The sequence below is a fragment of the Melanotaenia boesemani genome, chromosome 7 (assembly GCF_017639745.1).
Source record: "Melanotaenia boesemani isolate fMelBoe1 chromosome 7, fMelBoe1.pri, whole genome shotgun sequence".
NCBI classification, from domain to species: domain Eukaryota; kingdom Metazoa; phylum Chordata; class Actinopteri; order Atheriniformes; family Melanotaeniidae; genus Melanotaenia; species Melanotaenia boesemani.
In genome coordinates, this window is record NC_055688.1 from 5,749,249 (window position 1) to 5,766,165 (window position 16,917).

Below are 16,917 nucleotides of genomic sequence, written 5' to 3' on the forward strand. Positions count from 1 at the left end.
AATGTGAATAATCATTAAAAAATCTTCTAGTCAGATTTCATCCACGTAATATGAGAAAAACAACATGTGGAGCTCCTCAGGGTTTGACTCTGGGGCCTTTTTTATTCAACACTGACGTACAGAGAATAAAAACAGAGTAATTAAAAATCTGAGTTCAAGTTCAGTTTGTGGAGTGAATAAAACACAACACACACCATAAATCTGGGTGTTATTATGGACTCAGATAAACTGGATCAGGTCAGACCAGTCCTCAGGTCATCTACACCTACTTCCTGTCTGAAAATAGTTGGTAAAACTCTGCTGTTGGTGTTGTTCTATGGTTTCATCTCATATCTTTTGCTAGGTTTTGAACCTTCAAACATCTCCGGGGATCAGGACCATGTCTGGTTTCTGTCCTCAGAATTCAGACTGATATCTTCAGATTTTTCTGTTAACTGAATTGAACGCCACTGAAGAACGCTGCCAAGTAATTCACTTTATGCTCCGGTCCTTGTACGTTTAGCCAAATTTCTCTGAGGATCTTTAACCATTAAAACATCACTAGATCACCAGCACACACGAGTGCTATCACTTAATCAAATGTTTCTCAGGAATAGTAGTGTGTAGCTCTGTGAGGTAAGTTGTGATGGATAGTTTACCCTTTAGGTGATCTACGTAAGCTTTCCAGGTGTTTATATCCCATCCAGGAGGTTTACAAACCAGCTGCAAAATGTAGTTTTTATTCAGACTCTATATGGAAAATCCACAAATCACAAAGTGATCCAGGGTAACACCATTATTTATCACATGATCATCTTGAAAAAAAATGAAAAAGGAGATAGAGATCACTATCACTCTGAGACCTCTGTTTAGACCTGGACATTATGATGAGGCCTGTCAAGCTTTCCACCAATCAGAGAGCTTAGATTGACGGTAACGTCCAATCAGGAGCAGCCAAATATCAACCAGTGACCAGAAAGTTCTATGTGTGTGTAAAAAGAAGAAAAGAAATTATCCTCTATGGCTGGAATAAAGCCAAGAAGACGTTTCTGATGCACGGTGGCGCCACAAAGCAGCTGAGCTGGAGTTGGTTTAGTGAGGATAGCAGGTAAATAGTAGCAGGAATAACTGGAAATGAGGAAAAAGTGGAAACATGGAAATAGTTTCTGTTGTGTGTTTGTTTCAATGCCAATATTTTTTCTCCTGAAAACCAAGACTTGAGAGAATGATGCAGATGAGAAAAGGCTTGGTCACTGTTGATCTGTGTGTTATTTCTACAAAGTTCTGTTAGTAATAAATTCTGCTTTCTTCTCCTGGTCGGCCTTTATGCTGCTAAATCTATTCATACATTCATTTTACATCATTTTAGCCTCAGAATCTGACAACTGAGGCTGGAAACATCATGTCTGGATGTTGACTGAGATTATTTTTATATATACATATTTTTAAAAATGACAAGCAGAACAAAAATAGTAAAGAATTTTAGTAATTTTAAGGCCTAAATCCTTGTATAAATAAAACTTCTCTTTATCACAAACAGAAACTTTACTGGAACTGTTTCAAAACTTTTTCACACTGAAGTTTTCCTGCAGGAAAAAAAACACAAAAAATTCAGTAAAATAATCTGTTTACTTTCATTTAACTGCTGCCTTTAAAATGATTCTTAACTTTCACTGAAATGATAAAGCAAACCAGTTTCCCTCTGAATATTATTTACTACATAATCACAAACACACTCAGTCTCCAGCTGGGATGGGTCCAAACCAAGGTCACTCAGAGTTGGACAACACCCAGCGATGGAGGCACCACTGTGGGCCTCCCCCCTCCGCCTCCCCTTCCCCTCGCCATGACGACCAGCCAGCTGACTGGACAGCTTCTTGCCAGATCAGTTGTTCAGGTAGCCAGAGGGCGAACCAGCCGGCAAGCGTTTCATCCAACATCACCCTGACCGGAGGCAGGTCCGGAGTCTGTGGAGGCATCCAGAGGGAGCGCAGATTTTCTGCCTGGGCATTGCAGGGGCGGGTGGAGCCTAATGAGGCCTCTGGTGTGATGGGTCAGAGGGGCGCATTAAACAGCAGCAGGATGAATCTAAAACATTAGTATTTCCAGAATGTTCTGCTCTGAGATGGAGCATCTGGATGGGCTGCTGGCAGTCAGTAAACGCACCACAAGGATTTCCTCAGGTGACGTTCAGTGTCTACAGATGTGATGTGAATGAAACTGCTTGTTTGTGCATCTGAAACAAAATCTTTTAAATGCTTTCTTGTCCTGTAAGAGCTGAAGCATCAACCAACGACTAAAACCTTAAACTTTGTTTCTGCTGTTAAAAAAAGCAGCTTTATTCTCTTGTTTTGTTTTTGTTTGTTTATTTTTTAACAGCAAGTATTATAGATGTTAATATGGGTATGGGTAATATGTTATGATGGGTTAAAAAGAACGGAAGGAACGTAAAATCACTTCTGATTTTACATATAAGATGCTATATTTTACATTCTTTTTAACATATTTTCAATGTATTATTTTATTTGACTATTTTTCCACAATTTCATGAAAAATTTTTTTTACAGATTTTCTTTTATTTTACTATATTTTTATTTGAGATATTTTTCTATATATTTATTTGATATATTCTATCAAATAAATATATTCTATTTTATCAAATAAATATGTATATATATATATATACAGAAAATCTGACACGTTTTCACTCAGAAACCACCTGCAGACTCCCACACAGCAGGGGGCGCTGCAGAGCAGAAAGCTTCATCTTTACAGAAGGTAAATATAATTTAATATAATTATTTTACTTTTGATATGGAGGGAAATATTATCATCTAGCCTTTAATAAGTAGCAGTTATTATTAACTGCTACAATGTGGGACACATTTATTGTTTCATGACTTTTATTGAACCTGGAGTCCCACCTGGAGACACATGTAAAGTCAAACTGCTGTTACAGAACGTTCATGTTAAACAGCGATTACTTTACTGAAGTAGATTAACAGAAATTATTAAAACACATTGATAAGGTTGAAATAACCAAACTGATCAGCTACATCTCTGGATGAGTTATCTTTAGAAAAATATTGATTCTAAATAAATTATTTTCCCTGAGATTCTGAAGCATTTTCACAGCCCTGAGCAATGCCTGCAGGCACAACCTGGACCAATCACAGGGCAGGAAAACTGATCTGAGTTCAGCTGTCAACAACAAGATGAGAATCATGTGAATTAATGATTCATATTTCACTTCATCTAAAGAGTCAACAGAAAGAAAAGCGATTTGAAGCAGCATCATTGCAGAGGAATCTCAGACGACCTCACAAGTTAACCTGACCCTTTGTATCCTGACAGACGAAACTCAGGGGGAAATAGGCACTTTTATCAATTGGCTTTAAATCACTGCAGACTAAATAACAACAAACTACTTATTTAAAGGTTGGCTCATAATAAAACAAGCAGGACTGAAACTCAGTGTTCAAATGCAGATCTTTCAGAGGAAACGTTTGCATCTTCCAGCCTCCAACGAGACACAAATGTTCAGATATTTGTCTAAATTAATTTCCATCCGTGTGAGTTGCAGCTTTCTGCAATGTACATGTGAAATGTGACAGGAACTTTCATCCGTCATTAATAAGACAATCTGAACAAGATCTCATTTTCTGCCTAGAACCTTCTGACATGCGGCTCCAAACAATGAACCCCACCTCTTTCTGTTTTTCCTCCTCTCATCGCTGTGAGGGTCATTAACATATCTTCCGGTAATTCTTAAAAATTAATCATATTGCATATGACCCGTGACGTCCAATTACACTCCTGCTTTGGCCCCATGTTGTCCTGAATCAAATTGCCATTTGACAAACAAGCGTCAAATTGAGGCTGCGAATGCCAAATGAGACGCGTTATGAATCATTTATCACGCTGTTTGATCTCTAAGTACAGAAAAATCATAAACTAAGCGCCGTGTTTGTGTCTCTCAGCCTCTGCGTGCATGTGCACGTGTGACTGTTGCCGCAGAACGCGCCACAATAATTTATTCCCCCAGCTACTCGGAACCATTAGTGAAAGTTCCAGGAGACCAATTAGCATTGGAAACCCACTGGTGCTGCTGTGGTGACAACCTCCTCCAAACTGCCAAAGAAGTGTTATAAACAAACTGGACCCCAGGAGCACTGCCGGGGCCCCTCCAGGGACCCGGGGCCCCTTTCCAAAGACAAAAACAAACCTTGGCTGAGCGTCCACAATATCGCCTTAATGACGTTTCCCCCCGGGCCTCAAACCGGCTAACACCGCGGCCAGCTAATGACTGAGAGCACCAACACACACATGACCTGAACCAGCGCGTGTGTTTGGAAATAAAACAAACTGTATGTTGTTGTTGTTGCTGTCACTCATTTGGAGGATTGTTCTGGATATAAACTACAGACACACACACAGGCACACACACTCAGGCCGGTCTGGTCGGCGAGCCTCGTACGGGCCACACACGGCTACACTTCAGACGCCACCACAAGTGGAATCTACTTATAGCTCAAAGAGGAGGTTTATCCAGAAATACAGCTCCCCGAGGACGGTGCAGCATGGCGTCACTGCGATCACAGCGTCCAGATAACACCGAGCAGGACGGCCGCCTCACTTTCAAAGGGCAAGTGTTGTAATTACCCGCGGGCCTGGAACGCCTCTACAGCAGCCAGGCCCGCCAACCCGCTCCTGCCAGAACCTCCTTCCTCTGTGAGCAGGTTTGTCTCAGCATTGGCGGCGCCTGGCAGCGCGTCCAGGCCAGCGGCCCGGAGCTAGAGAGCCTGTGGGAGCTGGTGGGCAGAGTCGCCGTGCCAACCTGGCTGTCGGCGTGGTGACTGTGGGTTCTGGTTTTGGAAAGCATCAGTGTGCCGTTTAGAAATGTTTAATGTGCTGCGATGATGCGATGAAGGGGTCACCTCAGAATCAGAGTGCATCTAAATACCTAAGCCGGTTCTCCAGAATCCACTTCACACCGTGTTAAAATAAAACATCCCAGCAGGATGTTTCAGGAGGAAAACAGCGAATATAAAAAAGATCTGATGTTCCTTCAGTTAGAGAGGATGAGGATGATGATAATGTGAGGACATCTGCATCCTCAGAGGTCACCTGGTGACCCGCTGCTCATTTTCTCTGAAACATGCAGAGAAATAAAAACATGTAAAACCTCCCAGAACAGCAGAAAAACATGAGCTTTTTTTAAGACACATATATGGCAGAATTAATCAGTTATCTAAATCAGTTTCCTTGAATATACAATAAAAACTTTGTTCAAAAAAAGTTCTGACGTGGTTACTCCAGCTTAGATTCTTTTCGCTCTAAGAGCTAAAAGCATAAAATGCATTTTTTATTGAAACTGTTCCCATGTAAAATGTTTATTATGAATAAAACCAGTGAACCACATGTCCAGTCCATCCACCTTTACACAGCAGATATTAATCTTTAACCTTCTTCTCTGGTCTCAGAGTACAAAAATTTCCATTCAGCGTGCGATAAAAGGCAAATAACAAGCAGAAAGGATCTGAATCATATCCACAATTTTCCTAAATTAACAGCCAGTCACAGCTATTTTACTGTATACATCATTAATACGTTTCCTTTGTTTCCAGGAAAATTTAAAAAATAATTAAATAAAGAAATAATTAAACAAGCAGCAGAAAACCTTTCTGATAACAAAATCCCTTAAACTGAATTTAATCTGTGATGTTTTGTCTTTAAGAGTAAATTTTTTTCAGAAAGTTGAGATAATTAAAGTCGGCTGTAACACCGTCAGATAAATACTTCTAAATACAACTAAACTTCAGAGTTTTTAAGACCTTCTTAATTCACCACTGAATTTAATTTAAGGGCAGTTTCATCGTTGTTATGACCAGCATGTGATACATGGAGAGAGAAACAGTGGGAATGATGAGGCCTTGAATTATTTATCCAGTGCATGAATTTGTTGGCATTTATATCCTATTTTGTTGCTGTTTGAGCTCCGTCCAACAATATTTCAGATTAATAACATTAATGAATCTTTACAAACAGCATGGACCTGCATACACAGCAGGAAACATGTTGAAAAGAGGATGGAAGCTCAGAAAATAAAAAAAAAAACACTATTTTTTTTATGGTGTGGAACGTCGACGCTCAGTTTTAACCCATTTAAGGTATAAAATCAATGGTTTCTGATGATGTTTTTTATCTCTGGAGGCGTCTCTGAGAAGAACTGAAAGAAAACCTGAGATGAAGTTTCACTCTGCTGCTTTAAATCATCATTAATCTCTAACAGGCTGCTCCTCCACCTGCACGCCATCAAACAGGTGCTACACCCTAAGGTGTTCCATCCAGGTAGACAAACCAACCGGGACGCCTGTAAAGACGTCCTCACCTGGGACGGAGATAAGACTCGGAGAGACGGAGGACAGACCAATCCCTCACTCATTAGTGGAAGGAAACAACATCCATCAGGGAGAAAGCTGCTTAATAATCGCACTCAATCACATAATGACTGCAGCGCCCGGTCGCCATCATCATATCCACGGAATCTCAGAGAGGAGCTCAGCACCACGACGAAGAGGCCGAAACTTCCAGTTTCTGACATGAGCACAAACTCATACAGCTGATAAATGTTTAAGACACGTTTACGGCAGAATTAATCAGTTATCTCTTCATCTAAATCAGTTTACTTCAGATTTATTTACTAGAAAAGTTTTTTTAAATATACAATAAAAGCTTTGTTTAAATCTTTAACAGGAAAAAGTTTTTTAAAAATCCTTTTCAAAGTTTCTCAGACCATCTTCACGGTATTTACATCACTGAGGCAGTCAGTAAAAGTTCTTCTGAAGTAAAATAAAGACAGAAAGGTTTCTGGTGAGGGTGTCAGAATTGGGTATAAAAGCAGCATCCACCAAAGGTTTAGTCTTTCCAACAAGGATGGGTCGTGTCTCACCACTCTGGTCCAAACTCCATCAGAGAATCACCAAGGAGTTCAACAAATATTTCTCAATGGCAGATTGTAAAGAACTTCGGTCTTTCAGCATCTACAGAGCAGAATGTTGGGAAGAGATTCAGGAAGTCTGGAATCTCAGAGTGGAAAGGACAAGAACAGAATCCATCATAACACCATGATCAATACAGACACATGGAGTCAGGAGGACCAGGAGAACCACTTTGACTTAGAACAGTCCACCACTGGATCCAGAACCGGGACCTGATGCTGGATTACACAAGGAGGAAGACAAACATGAACTCTGAGTAGAAACAGCATCTACTTCTCTGGACACCAGCTCAGATGGACAGAAGACGGCGGACACGTGTCCTGAGGACAGATAAGTCCACGTTTCAGCTGCTTTCTGGAAAAACTGACGTCAGCTTCTACGTTCCAAAGATGAGAAGGATCATCCCGGATGTTATCAGAGAAAGCTGTGATGGTAGGGAGGCTACATTACACCATAACAAGTTAACTTCAACCAGTCTGGTCCCCATTCACACCAGTTTAAAACCAGTTTAAAACCAGTTCACTGCAGACAGCAAGCAGATTTGTGGATGTTAGTCATCACAAACACAGAAACAAGGGCTGGGATCAGGGGAAGATTTTTTGTCCACATGTGGAGAATCAAGCTGCTGAGAAGTGTGTGTGTGTGTGTGTGTGTGTGTGTGTGTGTGTGTGTGTGTGTGTGTGTGTGTGTGTGTGTGTGTGTGTGTGTGTGTGTGTGTGTGTGTGTGTCCTATTTTCAGTCTCCACACACTCCTCCTTCTCTTCCTCACTTCGATCTGAAGCAGTAAAAACACCAAGTCTCAGCCACAGCCGAGGAAACGTGTTGATTGGTGTGATGAACCACAAACCAGCAGCTGCTCTTCTTCCCTCCAACACAAACACACACACGCACACACACACACTTGCTCTAAGATAAATAAACCTGTTTATTTCTCCCCAAAGGGCAGGTAAACAACAAACAGGTCCATCGGTGAAAAGTGTTGCAGAATTACCTGCACATGATCTCGTGGGTGAGGAGGACGCGGCACATCTCCGGGTTCTTGTCCTGGCCTTCGTACAGGATGGGCTGAAACCAGAGACCAGAGACACGTCAGGCTCTGAGCCGGAAACAACCAGCAGCAGCTGGATGTTCACGTCTCGTCGTTCATAAACCAGTCTGCTGTCAGTTAAAACCAGTTCCACCTGGAGATTAACCAGTTTCAGTGTGAGTCTAACTGCATCCTTTGGTTGAGTTTAGTATTTATTTATTTATTCATTTGTTTGTTTGTTTGTTTGCTTATCTGTGTGTCTGTATGCTTGATTATTTATTTATCGATTTATTTTCATTTAATCAATTTAATATATATTAAATATAGTATATTATTTCTTTCTATATTCATTATAATAATTTATTTTATTTTTTGTTTATTAATATATTATATCATTATTTATTTATGTTGATTCAATCATTATATTGTTTTATTTAACTTATCTTATTATTATTTATTGCATTCTATTTATACTTTTCTTGCACCTTATTGCCTCTATTTTACTTTATACCTGTATTTGTTATATCTTGTGCTTGTCCTGCTTTACTGTTGGTGTTGTATTGCTGCTGGTACCCAAATTTCCCTGAGGACTCTCCAAAGGTATTAATAAAGTATTTCTATTCTATTCTATTTATTTTTTACTGCATTAACTAGATGAAACTCAAGCATCACCGAGTTAATGTAACATTATTTTAATTAAACTTCATTGAAATTTGTATCTATTTATATATTTAACTTTATCTTCCTTCCTTCCTCCACTTTATTTACTATTTTTCTTTACTTGTTATTCTGTATCATTTTTATTATTTTTCTTTATTTCATCCCATTTGTCTCCTTTTACATGCTCAGTTCTGTGTGTGTGTTTTCCACCACAAACTTGTAATCATAGAAGAAGAACAGGAAGAGGAGGCAGGTCTTCACCTCTAACTGGTTCCGAACCAGAGATTGAACTGGTCTGTGCGGTTAGAGAATTAAGCCATGTTACTTTCTGATAGCAACATAAGTTAGCAGCTGGTGAAGGGAAACACCAGCAGGAGCTGAAGATGAAGAGGAGGACCTCCATAAAGCACCTCCATCAGAGGAGATGACCAGCACCAGTCTCCTCCATCCTTGGTGAGATGCCATCTCCCTGGACTAACATCTGAGGCAATTAGATTCAGAGCCAACTGATCATAAAAAGTCCAAAATATTTTGCATTTCACAAACAGACGAGTCCAGTTTTTCTGGTTTAGAAGCAACGAAATGTGTGACGTGATGTTCTGAATTCACTGGTGACGGAACTTCAGCGGTTGGAGCGTCGGCATTCAAAACCCAAACACACCTCAACGAGTCCTCACAACATCTCAGAGTCATAGAACATAGAATACAGCCAAAGATGCTGGAAGGTTGCAAATATAGACCATCGTCTCTACTGAGAATAAAAAATCCCTGAGATGATAAATCATCGAGCAGAGAAAAGATGCTCCAACGGCAGCATGAAGACTTTCTGTCCACAAACAGGAAGTCCTGCAGAAACCCAGTCAGACGGCTCAGTCGCCACATTTAAACGCTTTAAATCTAATTTACTTCTCAAACGGGAAGTTTTTACATGTTTGCTTTGTGCTGTAAAAGAACAATGTTTAGCTTTGATTCTGTTTATAATTATTTGCACACGTGACACCACGATACCCTGAAATAAACCACTGGGGTTAAAACTATGGCTGCACCTGAACTGGTTCAACAGATAAAACTGCTCAGATTTACAGAATAATTTCATATTAATACCAGTTTAGCTGGACAATAAACCAGTAGACTGCACATTAAATCCAGTTTAAGTATTTCAAACCAGCTCATTTTAACAGGTAAACCAGTTTAGAGACAAACCAGTTCGAGTCCAGTTGGAAGTTAATGTTTAAACCAGTTTACTGCTCATTTGTTCTATTTAATATTTTCCTTTAAACCAATCCAGTGTGACTGGGAACTGGCTCAGAAGAGGTGGTCCACATCTTTTCAGGTTCAGCTCAGCTGTGCAGGTAAACACAACCCTTCCTCCTCATCCTCCTCCTCCTCCTCACCAGTAAAGTCAAACATGGCCTCCAACCACCAACACCTCCCACTGCCTCCCCCCATGTGGTGGTCTCAGCCTCCTCCAGCCTTCCCAGAATTCCCTGCCAGATGGCGGGCGGCGCCCCAGGATGCAGCCTCCCCCCTCCTCACCCCCATGGAGCTGTCATGTCAGCGTCGGGATGACGGATGACCGCTGAGCACAGAGCGGCGAGTTAGTGTGCGCGGTTGCTTTACCTCTCTGTGTGAGAGGACCCGCTTCAGGATCTAAACCAGGTTTTTGGGTTCAGATTGGCTTGATATGGTGACGGTTGTCATAGTAACGAACATGGTTCTGGAACCATTTCCTGTGAGTGAAGGTCCAAAGCAGCAGAAATATGTGCGTGTGTGGTTTTTGTAATACTCTAGTGGTTGTAAATGAACTCCACTAAAAGCATGTGTGTGTGTGTGTGTGTGTCTTTTCCTGCAATGACCTACCACTACCTCATCCACCTTTATAGTCAAAACAGGCCTCCACCCTGCACACACACACAGATATGCACACACCCCTGGGGGACAATACTTTTAGGATAACGACCACTTCTGCATTATTGATCCCGATCCTGGCTCTGTTCCTCTCGATTAAAACGCTCCAGTTTGACCAGGAGGGATGTGGATTGCATCAGGGACGTGCATGTGCAGCTGTGTGCACACACTCTAACACACATACTATGTGTAGGTTTGGTGGTCCATGATTATACGATGTGTGTGTGTGTGTGTGTGTGTGTGTGTGTGTGTGTGTGTGTGTGTGTGTGTGTGTGTGTGTGTGTGTGTGTGTGTGTGTGCTGTCTTAATGCATGTTTGTGAGGTCCTGCTTCATTTTTTAAGATCATTTAGTTTCTGTTTTTGTCTTCTTACAATATTTCAAAAGTAAAAAAAAAAAAAAAATCAAAAACTGCAGATTTTAGGACAAAACCTAAAAAAAATCAGGAAGTGGACAGCTGGGAGGGTAAGATCTGGATAAGTGAACCTTGTTGAATGTTTGGAGTTTTTTTCATTATTAAAGGCACATTTTTGGGAAACGAGGACTTGTTGGAGCAGCTGAAGCAGAGCTGCTCTCCCAGTGAAAAGCCTGCATATTTGTGTTGAAAATATTTCTGAGAACGTTTCAGCTGAAGGAAGTCGAGATCTGTCGAAGTGTCAAGAATATTTATTAGAAAACTGGACTTGTAAAGAAAAACTAATAAAATACAGGTGTCAGTAAAAATTTAGGTGGATACTTTTGAAGCTACTGACAGTTGTTGGAGATCAATTATTTTAATGAATTGAGGCTAATGTGGCTCATTTGATGGATTTCTTTTAACTGGATTATAACAAATTTGATTGTGTCTGTAAAAGTATTTTGTTGTTAATTGGTGCTGTATAAATAAAGCTGAATTCAATGAGAAAGTTTTTCTTTATTTTGGAACTTTCAGAAAGGTTTAGATTAAAGAAACCAGTAAAAGTTTTGTCCATTTTTAGAAATGTTTTTGTAACTGGATTATTTAACAAATCACTGAAACAGATGATGTTTGATTTAAAACGCAGCTCAGAACATTTTCATTATCTGGAAGATTTCTTTTTTCTAAAAACTAGCAGATTTATTTTTAGAAAACACTTGTTTTAAACAGAAAATTTAAAGTCAGATTTGAGGAGCAGATTTAGAAAAGAACAACTTTATTGTTAAAGGTTTTTGAACTGGGATCATTTTGGAAAATAAAAAGCTGAAGAGGACACTCTGACATGCTGCATGGATTTGATGAATCTCAGAAATTTGTTAAGATATTTTTTTTTGTTTGGAAAAATTCAGGTCCACCTCTGGAGAAGTGGAGCCTCTCCAGCAGAGATCCCATCGCTGGCGTCTCGCTGAGTCCCTCTGCTGCTCTGCGTGATGTGACTCGCCGTGTTAAAGCCATGGCGGCGGCCCACCACAGTACAATCTGCATTAATGCGGCTCGTCTGCGCCCTGACAATCCCACGGAAGCGAGGCCACTAACAGGCGCTCGGCAGGGTCTCATCGATCCGATGGGACTCCAGCCGACCCGTCTGTCAGCTCTGACTGTCGACCAATGAGGTGTCATGTAGTGGGAGGTAAAGGTGGCGAGCCAAGTGTGTGTCACAGAGGAGGAGGTGTCAGGATCATTGTCTCCTGTGTGCCGCCGCTGGGCCACATTAGGGCCTATTGATCCGTTTGCACAGCTGATGCTTTGTTGGGAGCCGTTTGGTGCATCGATCGCTGACATGCCGACAGGGCCGTGTGTGTGTGTGTGTGTGTGTGTGATGCTCTAATCTTTATTCATTCTCATCATTCTTCTTCAGTTATATTTAACAGAACTCTAAAAACATCCACATGACATCATTTTCATTGATTATCCAGATCAATCAGCGGTTCAGTACATCCATTTAATACACTAATCCATTGACTTGATCAGACTTTTGACTGGCTCATAGGTCACTCGGTATGTATCTGAAAAGAAAGAACCCTGTATTCTGATTGTATTTCCTGATAAGTCAATTAAAAAATTAAATAAAAAAAGAACCCTGTTAGGTGTTACTTCCTGTGATATGTTAATTCCTGTGAGGTACTAATTCCTGTGAGGTGTTACTTCCTGTGAGGTGCAACTTCCTGAAAGTGTGTTACTTCCTGTAATGTGTTACTTCCTGTAAGGTGTTACTTCCTGTCATATGTTAATTCCTGTGAGGTACTAATTCCTGTGAGGTGTTACTTCCTGTGAGGTGCAACTTCCTGTAAGTGTGTTACTTCCTGTAATGTGTTACTTCCTGTAAGGTGTTACTTCCTGTGAGGTGTTACTTCCTGTGAGGTGCTACTTCCTGTAAGGTGTTACTTCCTGTGAGGTGTTACTTCCTGTGAGGTGCTACTTCCTGTAAGGTGTTACTTCCTGTAAGGTGTTACTTCCTGTGAGGTGTTACTTCCTGTAAGGTGCTACTTCCTGTAAGGTGTTACTTCCTGTGAGGTGTTACTTCCTGTGAGGTGCTACTTCCTGTAAGGTGTTACTTCCTGTAAGGTGCTACTTCCTGTAAGGTATTACTTCCTGTGAGGTGCTGCATCCTGTAAGGTGTTACTTCCTGTGAGGTGCAACTTCCTGTAAGTGTGTTACTTCCTGTAATGTGTTACTTCCTGTAAGGTGTTACTTCCTGTGAGGTGCTACTTCCTGTAAGATATTACTTCCTGTGAGGTGCTGCATCCTGTAAGGTGTTACTTCCTGTGATGTGTTACTTCCTGTGAGGTGCTACTTCCTGTAAGGTGTTACTTCCTGTAATGTGTTACTTCCTGTAAGGTGTTACTTCCTGTGAGGTGTTACTTCCTGTAAGGTATTACTTCCTGTTAGGTGCTACATCCTGTGTTACTTCCTGTGAGGTGTTACTTCCTGTAAGGTATTACCTCCCATGAGGTGTTACTTCCTGTGAGGTGATACTTACTCTGATGTGCTATTTCCGGTAAAGTGTTACTTCCTATGATGTGGTATTTCATGTGATGTGTTACTTCCTGTGATGTGTTACTTCCTATAAGGTGATACTTCCTGTGAGGTGTTATTTCTGGTGAAGTTTTACCTCCGGTGAGGTTTTACTTCCTGTGATGTGTTACTTCCTGTAAGGTGTTACTTCTAATGAGGTGTTACTTTGTGTTTCTAAGGGCCCATTCACACCAGCCTTATTGATTAGAAATCTAGTCTGTTTGCTGGGAAAGTCCACTTCGTTTGGGGTTTTGTGAATGTGCAAACAAATTCTGATTCAAATCAAAGAAGTGGACTTGGTCAGCCAAAAAACGCAGGTCTTTGTCCACTTCAAGTGGACCAAATAAATAAAGCGGACCACAAAACAAAGTGCATTGTGGGTTCAGCACACGGTATCATGGGTAAACACAACCAGAACATGTGCACACGTGGGACCATAGGCAGGTCTTGTCAGACGTTGAGGAATTCAGGAAACGTTTTGATGGAAATATGATCAACCCAACATTGCTAGGATCTGATGCCGCGCCATGTTTAGCTGTCATGTTTTAGGAACCAAAGTTGTTGTGCATTAACCAATACACCAAACAGTTTTCTTCTTCTTCATTCTACCTTATAAAACATCACTTCATGAAAATACGATGGTGACGTTCACATTCAGGACAGGGACAGAATCCAAGATGGCAGGTAATCTGGTTTCCAGTTTTTAGGAACATGTCAGACTGAGGTGAATCTTTCAAAGTGACCTAAATAAATAATGATAAAGCTGAATGATAATGTGGAAAAATACAGCTACAACAGAGAGCAGCAACATCCTGTTAGAGAACGTAAGGATTTGGCAGGACAAGGACATTTTTCCTTCCTGGTTATCAAAGAGAAGATTTGATGCAATCTGCTGTTTTTCTTAGCTAGGTAATTATTTTTATGATCTGGTTGATATGAACACAGTTATTTTAAATTAGGCTAATGTTTTATTTGGACTACAATGAATTGGGTTGAACTGAGATTAAAATCTGAAAGACTTTTCAGGCTTCACTCTGAACTCCTGACAGGCCCATTTTTATTTGATCTTTTCTAAGCAATGATGTAGAGCTGCAGAAATCAGTTGTTGATGAAGAAGAACAGATCTGTACGACATTGGGACTGTTTGTTTGTGGACGACTGCTTTTTGGGGAGATTTATCCAGAGATAAAACCTCTTAAAAGAAGGATTTGGGTCTCTGATAGAGGCTGGGAGGCCGGCTGCTGGATCGACAGGAATGTGGAAATATTTGTGGGTTTTTGTTGGCAGTGAAGCCATTCACAGGTTGAAACCCACACGGGGGTTCTGAATGAGTGAAAACCGGAAAGGTGGGAGGATCTGGAGTGAACTAAAGGCCGAGTTACTGTGGCTGGAAAGGAAAACACATCAGAGCCACTAGAGTTTGAGAAAGTCAAGAGGAGCAATAGGATGGAGTCAGATCCACAATGTGGAGGGAAACTGTTAGAGGATGAGCGAAAAGTCTGCAGAAAAGCTCTGGAGTCAGAATCAGGTTTTCTCTGCAGGGTGCAGGTTTATTTAGCAGCAAACTGGAGCTTCATATGAACTAGACACACACAAGGGTGGAGTCTGTTATTATGCCACCAAATGATGAATTATTCCAGATTCTTAAGATGGGAGTTCGTTTACCGTCTCACTCCTCTATAAACTGGATATTTTGGGGTTTGAGAGAAACATCCTGAAAAAGAGTCTGCAGATGTGACTTGAAGCATTGCTTTACAGTCACCACTTCATCAGGTCCACCTGTTTGTTAACAGAAATCAAACCAGCCAATCACATGACAGCAACTCAATGCATGTAGTCATGTAAACATGGTGATGATGACTTGCTGAAGTTTAATCTGAGCATCAGAATAAGGAAGAAAAAGGATTTAAGTGACTTTGAACGTGGCATGGTTGTTGGTCTCAGTGTTTCAGAAACTGCTGATCTACTGGGATTTTCACACACAACCATCTCTAGGGTTTACAGAGATGGTCTGAAGAAGAGAAAATATCTAATGGTGATGTAATGGTGTGGGGGATATTTTCTTGGCCCACTCTGAGTCCCTTAGTACCAACGTGGCCTGGTTTAACCACCACAGCCTACCTGAGTATTGTTGCTGACCATGTCCGTCCCTTTATGACCACAGTGGAGCATCTTCTGATGCTACTTCCAGCAGGATAATGCACCATGTCACAAAGCTCAGACCATCTCCACCTGCTTTCTAGAACATGACAGTGAGTTCACTGGACTCCAACGTCCTCCACAGTCACCAGATCTCAATCCAGTACAGCAGGTTTGGGATGTGGTGGAACGAGAGATTCTCATCATGGATGTGCTGCAGCTGTGTGACGCTGTCATGTCAATATGGAGCAAAACCTCTGAGGAATGTTTCCACCACCTTGTTGAATCTATGACACCAAGAATTAAGGCAGTTCTGGAAGAAAATGGCTCCAACGCAGTACTAGCAAGGTGGACGTGATGAAGAGGATGGTGAGTATACAGTATGATAAAATGAATGACCCACCAGCTGAGGTTTTGTTTCATGGAACTTCTGGTCACTTTAACATCTTTAAGCTCTTGTTTTTTGTGCTCTGTTTTGTTGTTGTTTATATTTTTAGTCAAAAAACTGTTTTTGGACTTTAAGTTAGTGAAGCTGGAATTTAACCTTTAAATCGTGAAAACTGTTTCGTGACAAAGCCAGGGCTAATTAGCAAATTCATAAACTTGGAAAACAAAATGAGGCAGAAGTTACATTTCAGACATGAACGAATGGTCTTCAGGTTGATTTTAACGGAGTGATTAAAGAAGTAAATCAAACTTGTTGTTGACGTCAGGTCTCAGAGGCATTTAAAAAAAATGTTTTCAGTCTGTAAAATACTCACAGGGATTATTATTGTTTGCAGAAAGTGCAGTTACGTCTTAAAATATTTGAGAATCGCAAATATTTTGGACTATTTCTGATTTTTTCTGTTAACGAATAACAGTTAATTAAATTAAAGTTTTATCAATCATTAATTCTCATTTTGCTTGTGATACTGTCACATGAAAGCCTGAAAGTTGACATAAAGAAGAGGGAGTGTGACGGCAGGTGAGTTTCTCACCTGTTTGGTCATGGAGTCGATCAGTCGGACATATAGATCCTGTTCTGTCCGGATGCCTGAAAAACCAGCAGAAACAAACACTGATGAGACAAAAAAAGCAGTTCAGACAGTCTGTACATAAAACATACACACACACACACACACTAGCCACAATGAAAAAAATCCCTCAAACCAGAGATTCCTAATAATATGGTGTAAATGAGTTGTGTTGTAATTTATGTCCTGGTTGTGTTATTTCTATTTGCACACACTCC

The 16,917-nt window shown here is 40.7% G+C and overlaps 1 protein-coding gene across 2 annotated transcripts in view; it reads right to left on the minus strand.

Annotated features, from left to right (window-relative positions):
• LOC121643379 (transcription factor COE3-like) overlaps nt 1–16,917 on the minus strand; it is a 175,717-nt gene that overhangs the window by 131,520 nt on the left and 27,280 nt on the right. For both annotated transcript variants that reach the window (XM_041990765.1, XM_041990764.1), the window contains exons 4-5: nt 16,664–16,719; nt 7,972–8,045 (exon numbers count right to left, since the gene is read on the minus strand). In XM_041990765.1, the coding sequence (XP_041846699.1) occupies nt 7,972–8,045; nt 16,664–16,719 (130 nt within the window). The remainder of the gene's footprint in view (nt 1–7,971; nt 8,046–16,663; nt 16,720–16,917) is intronic.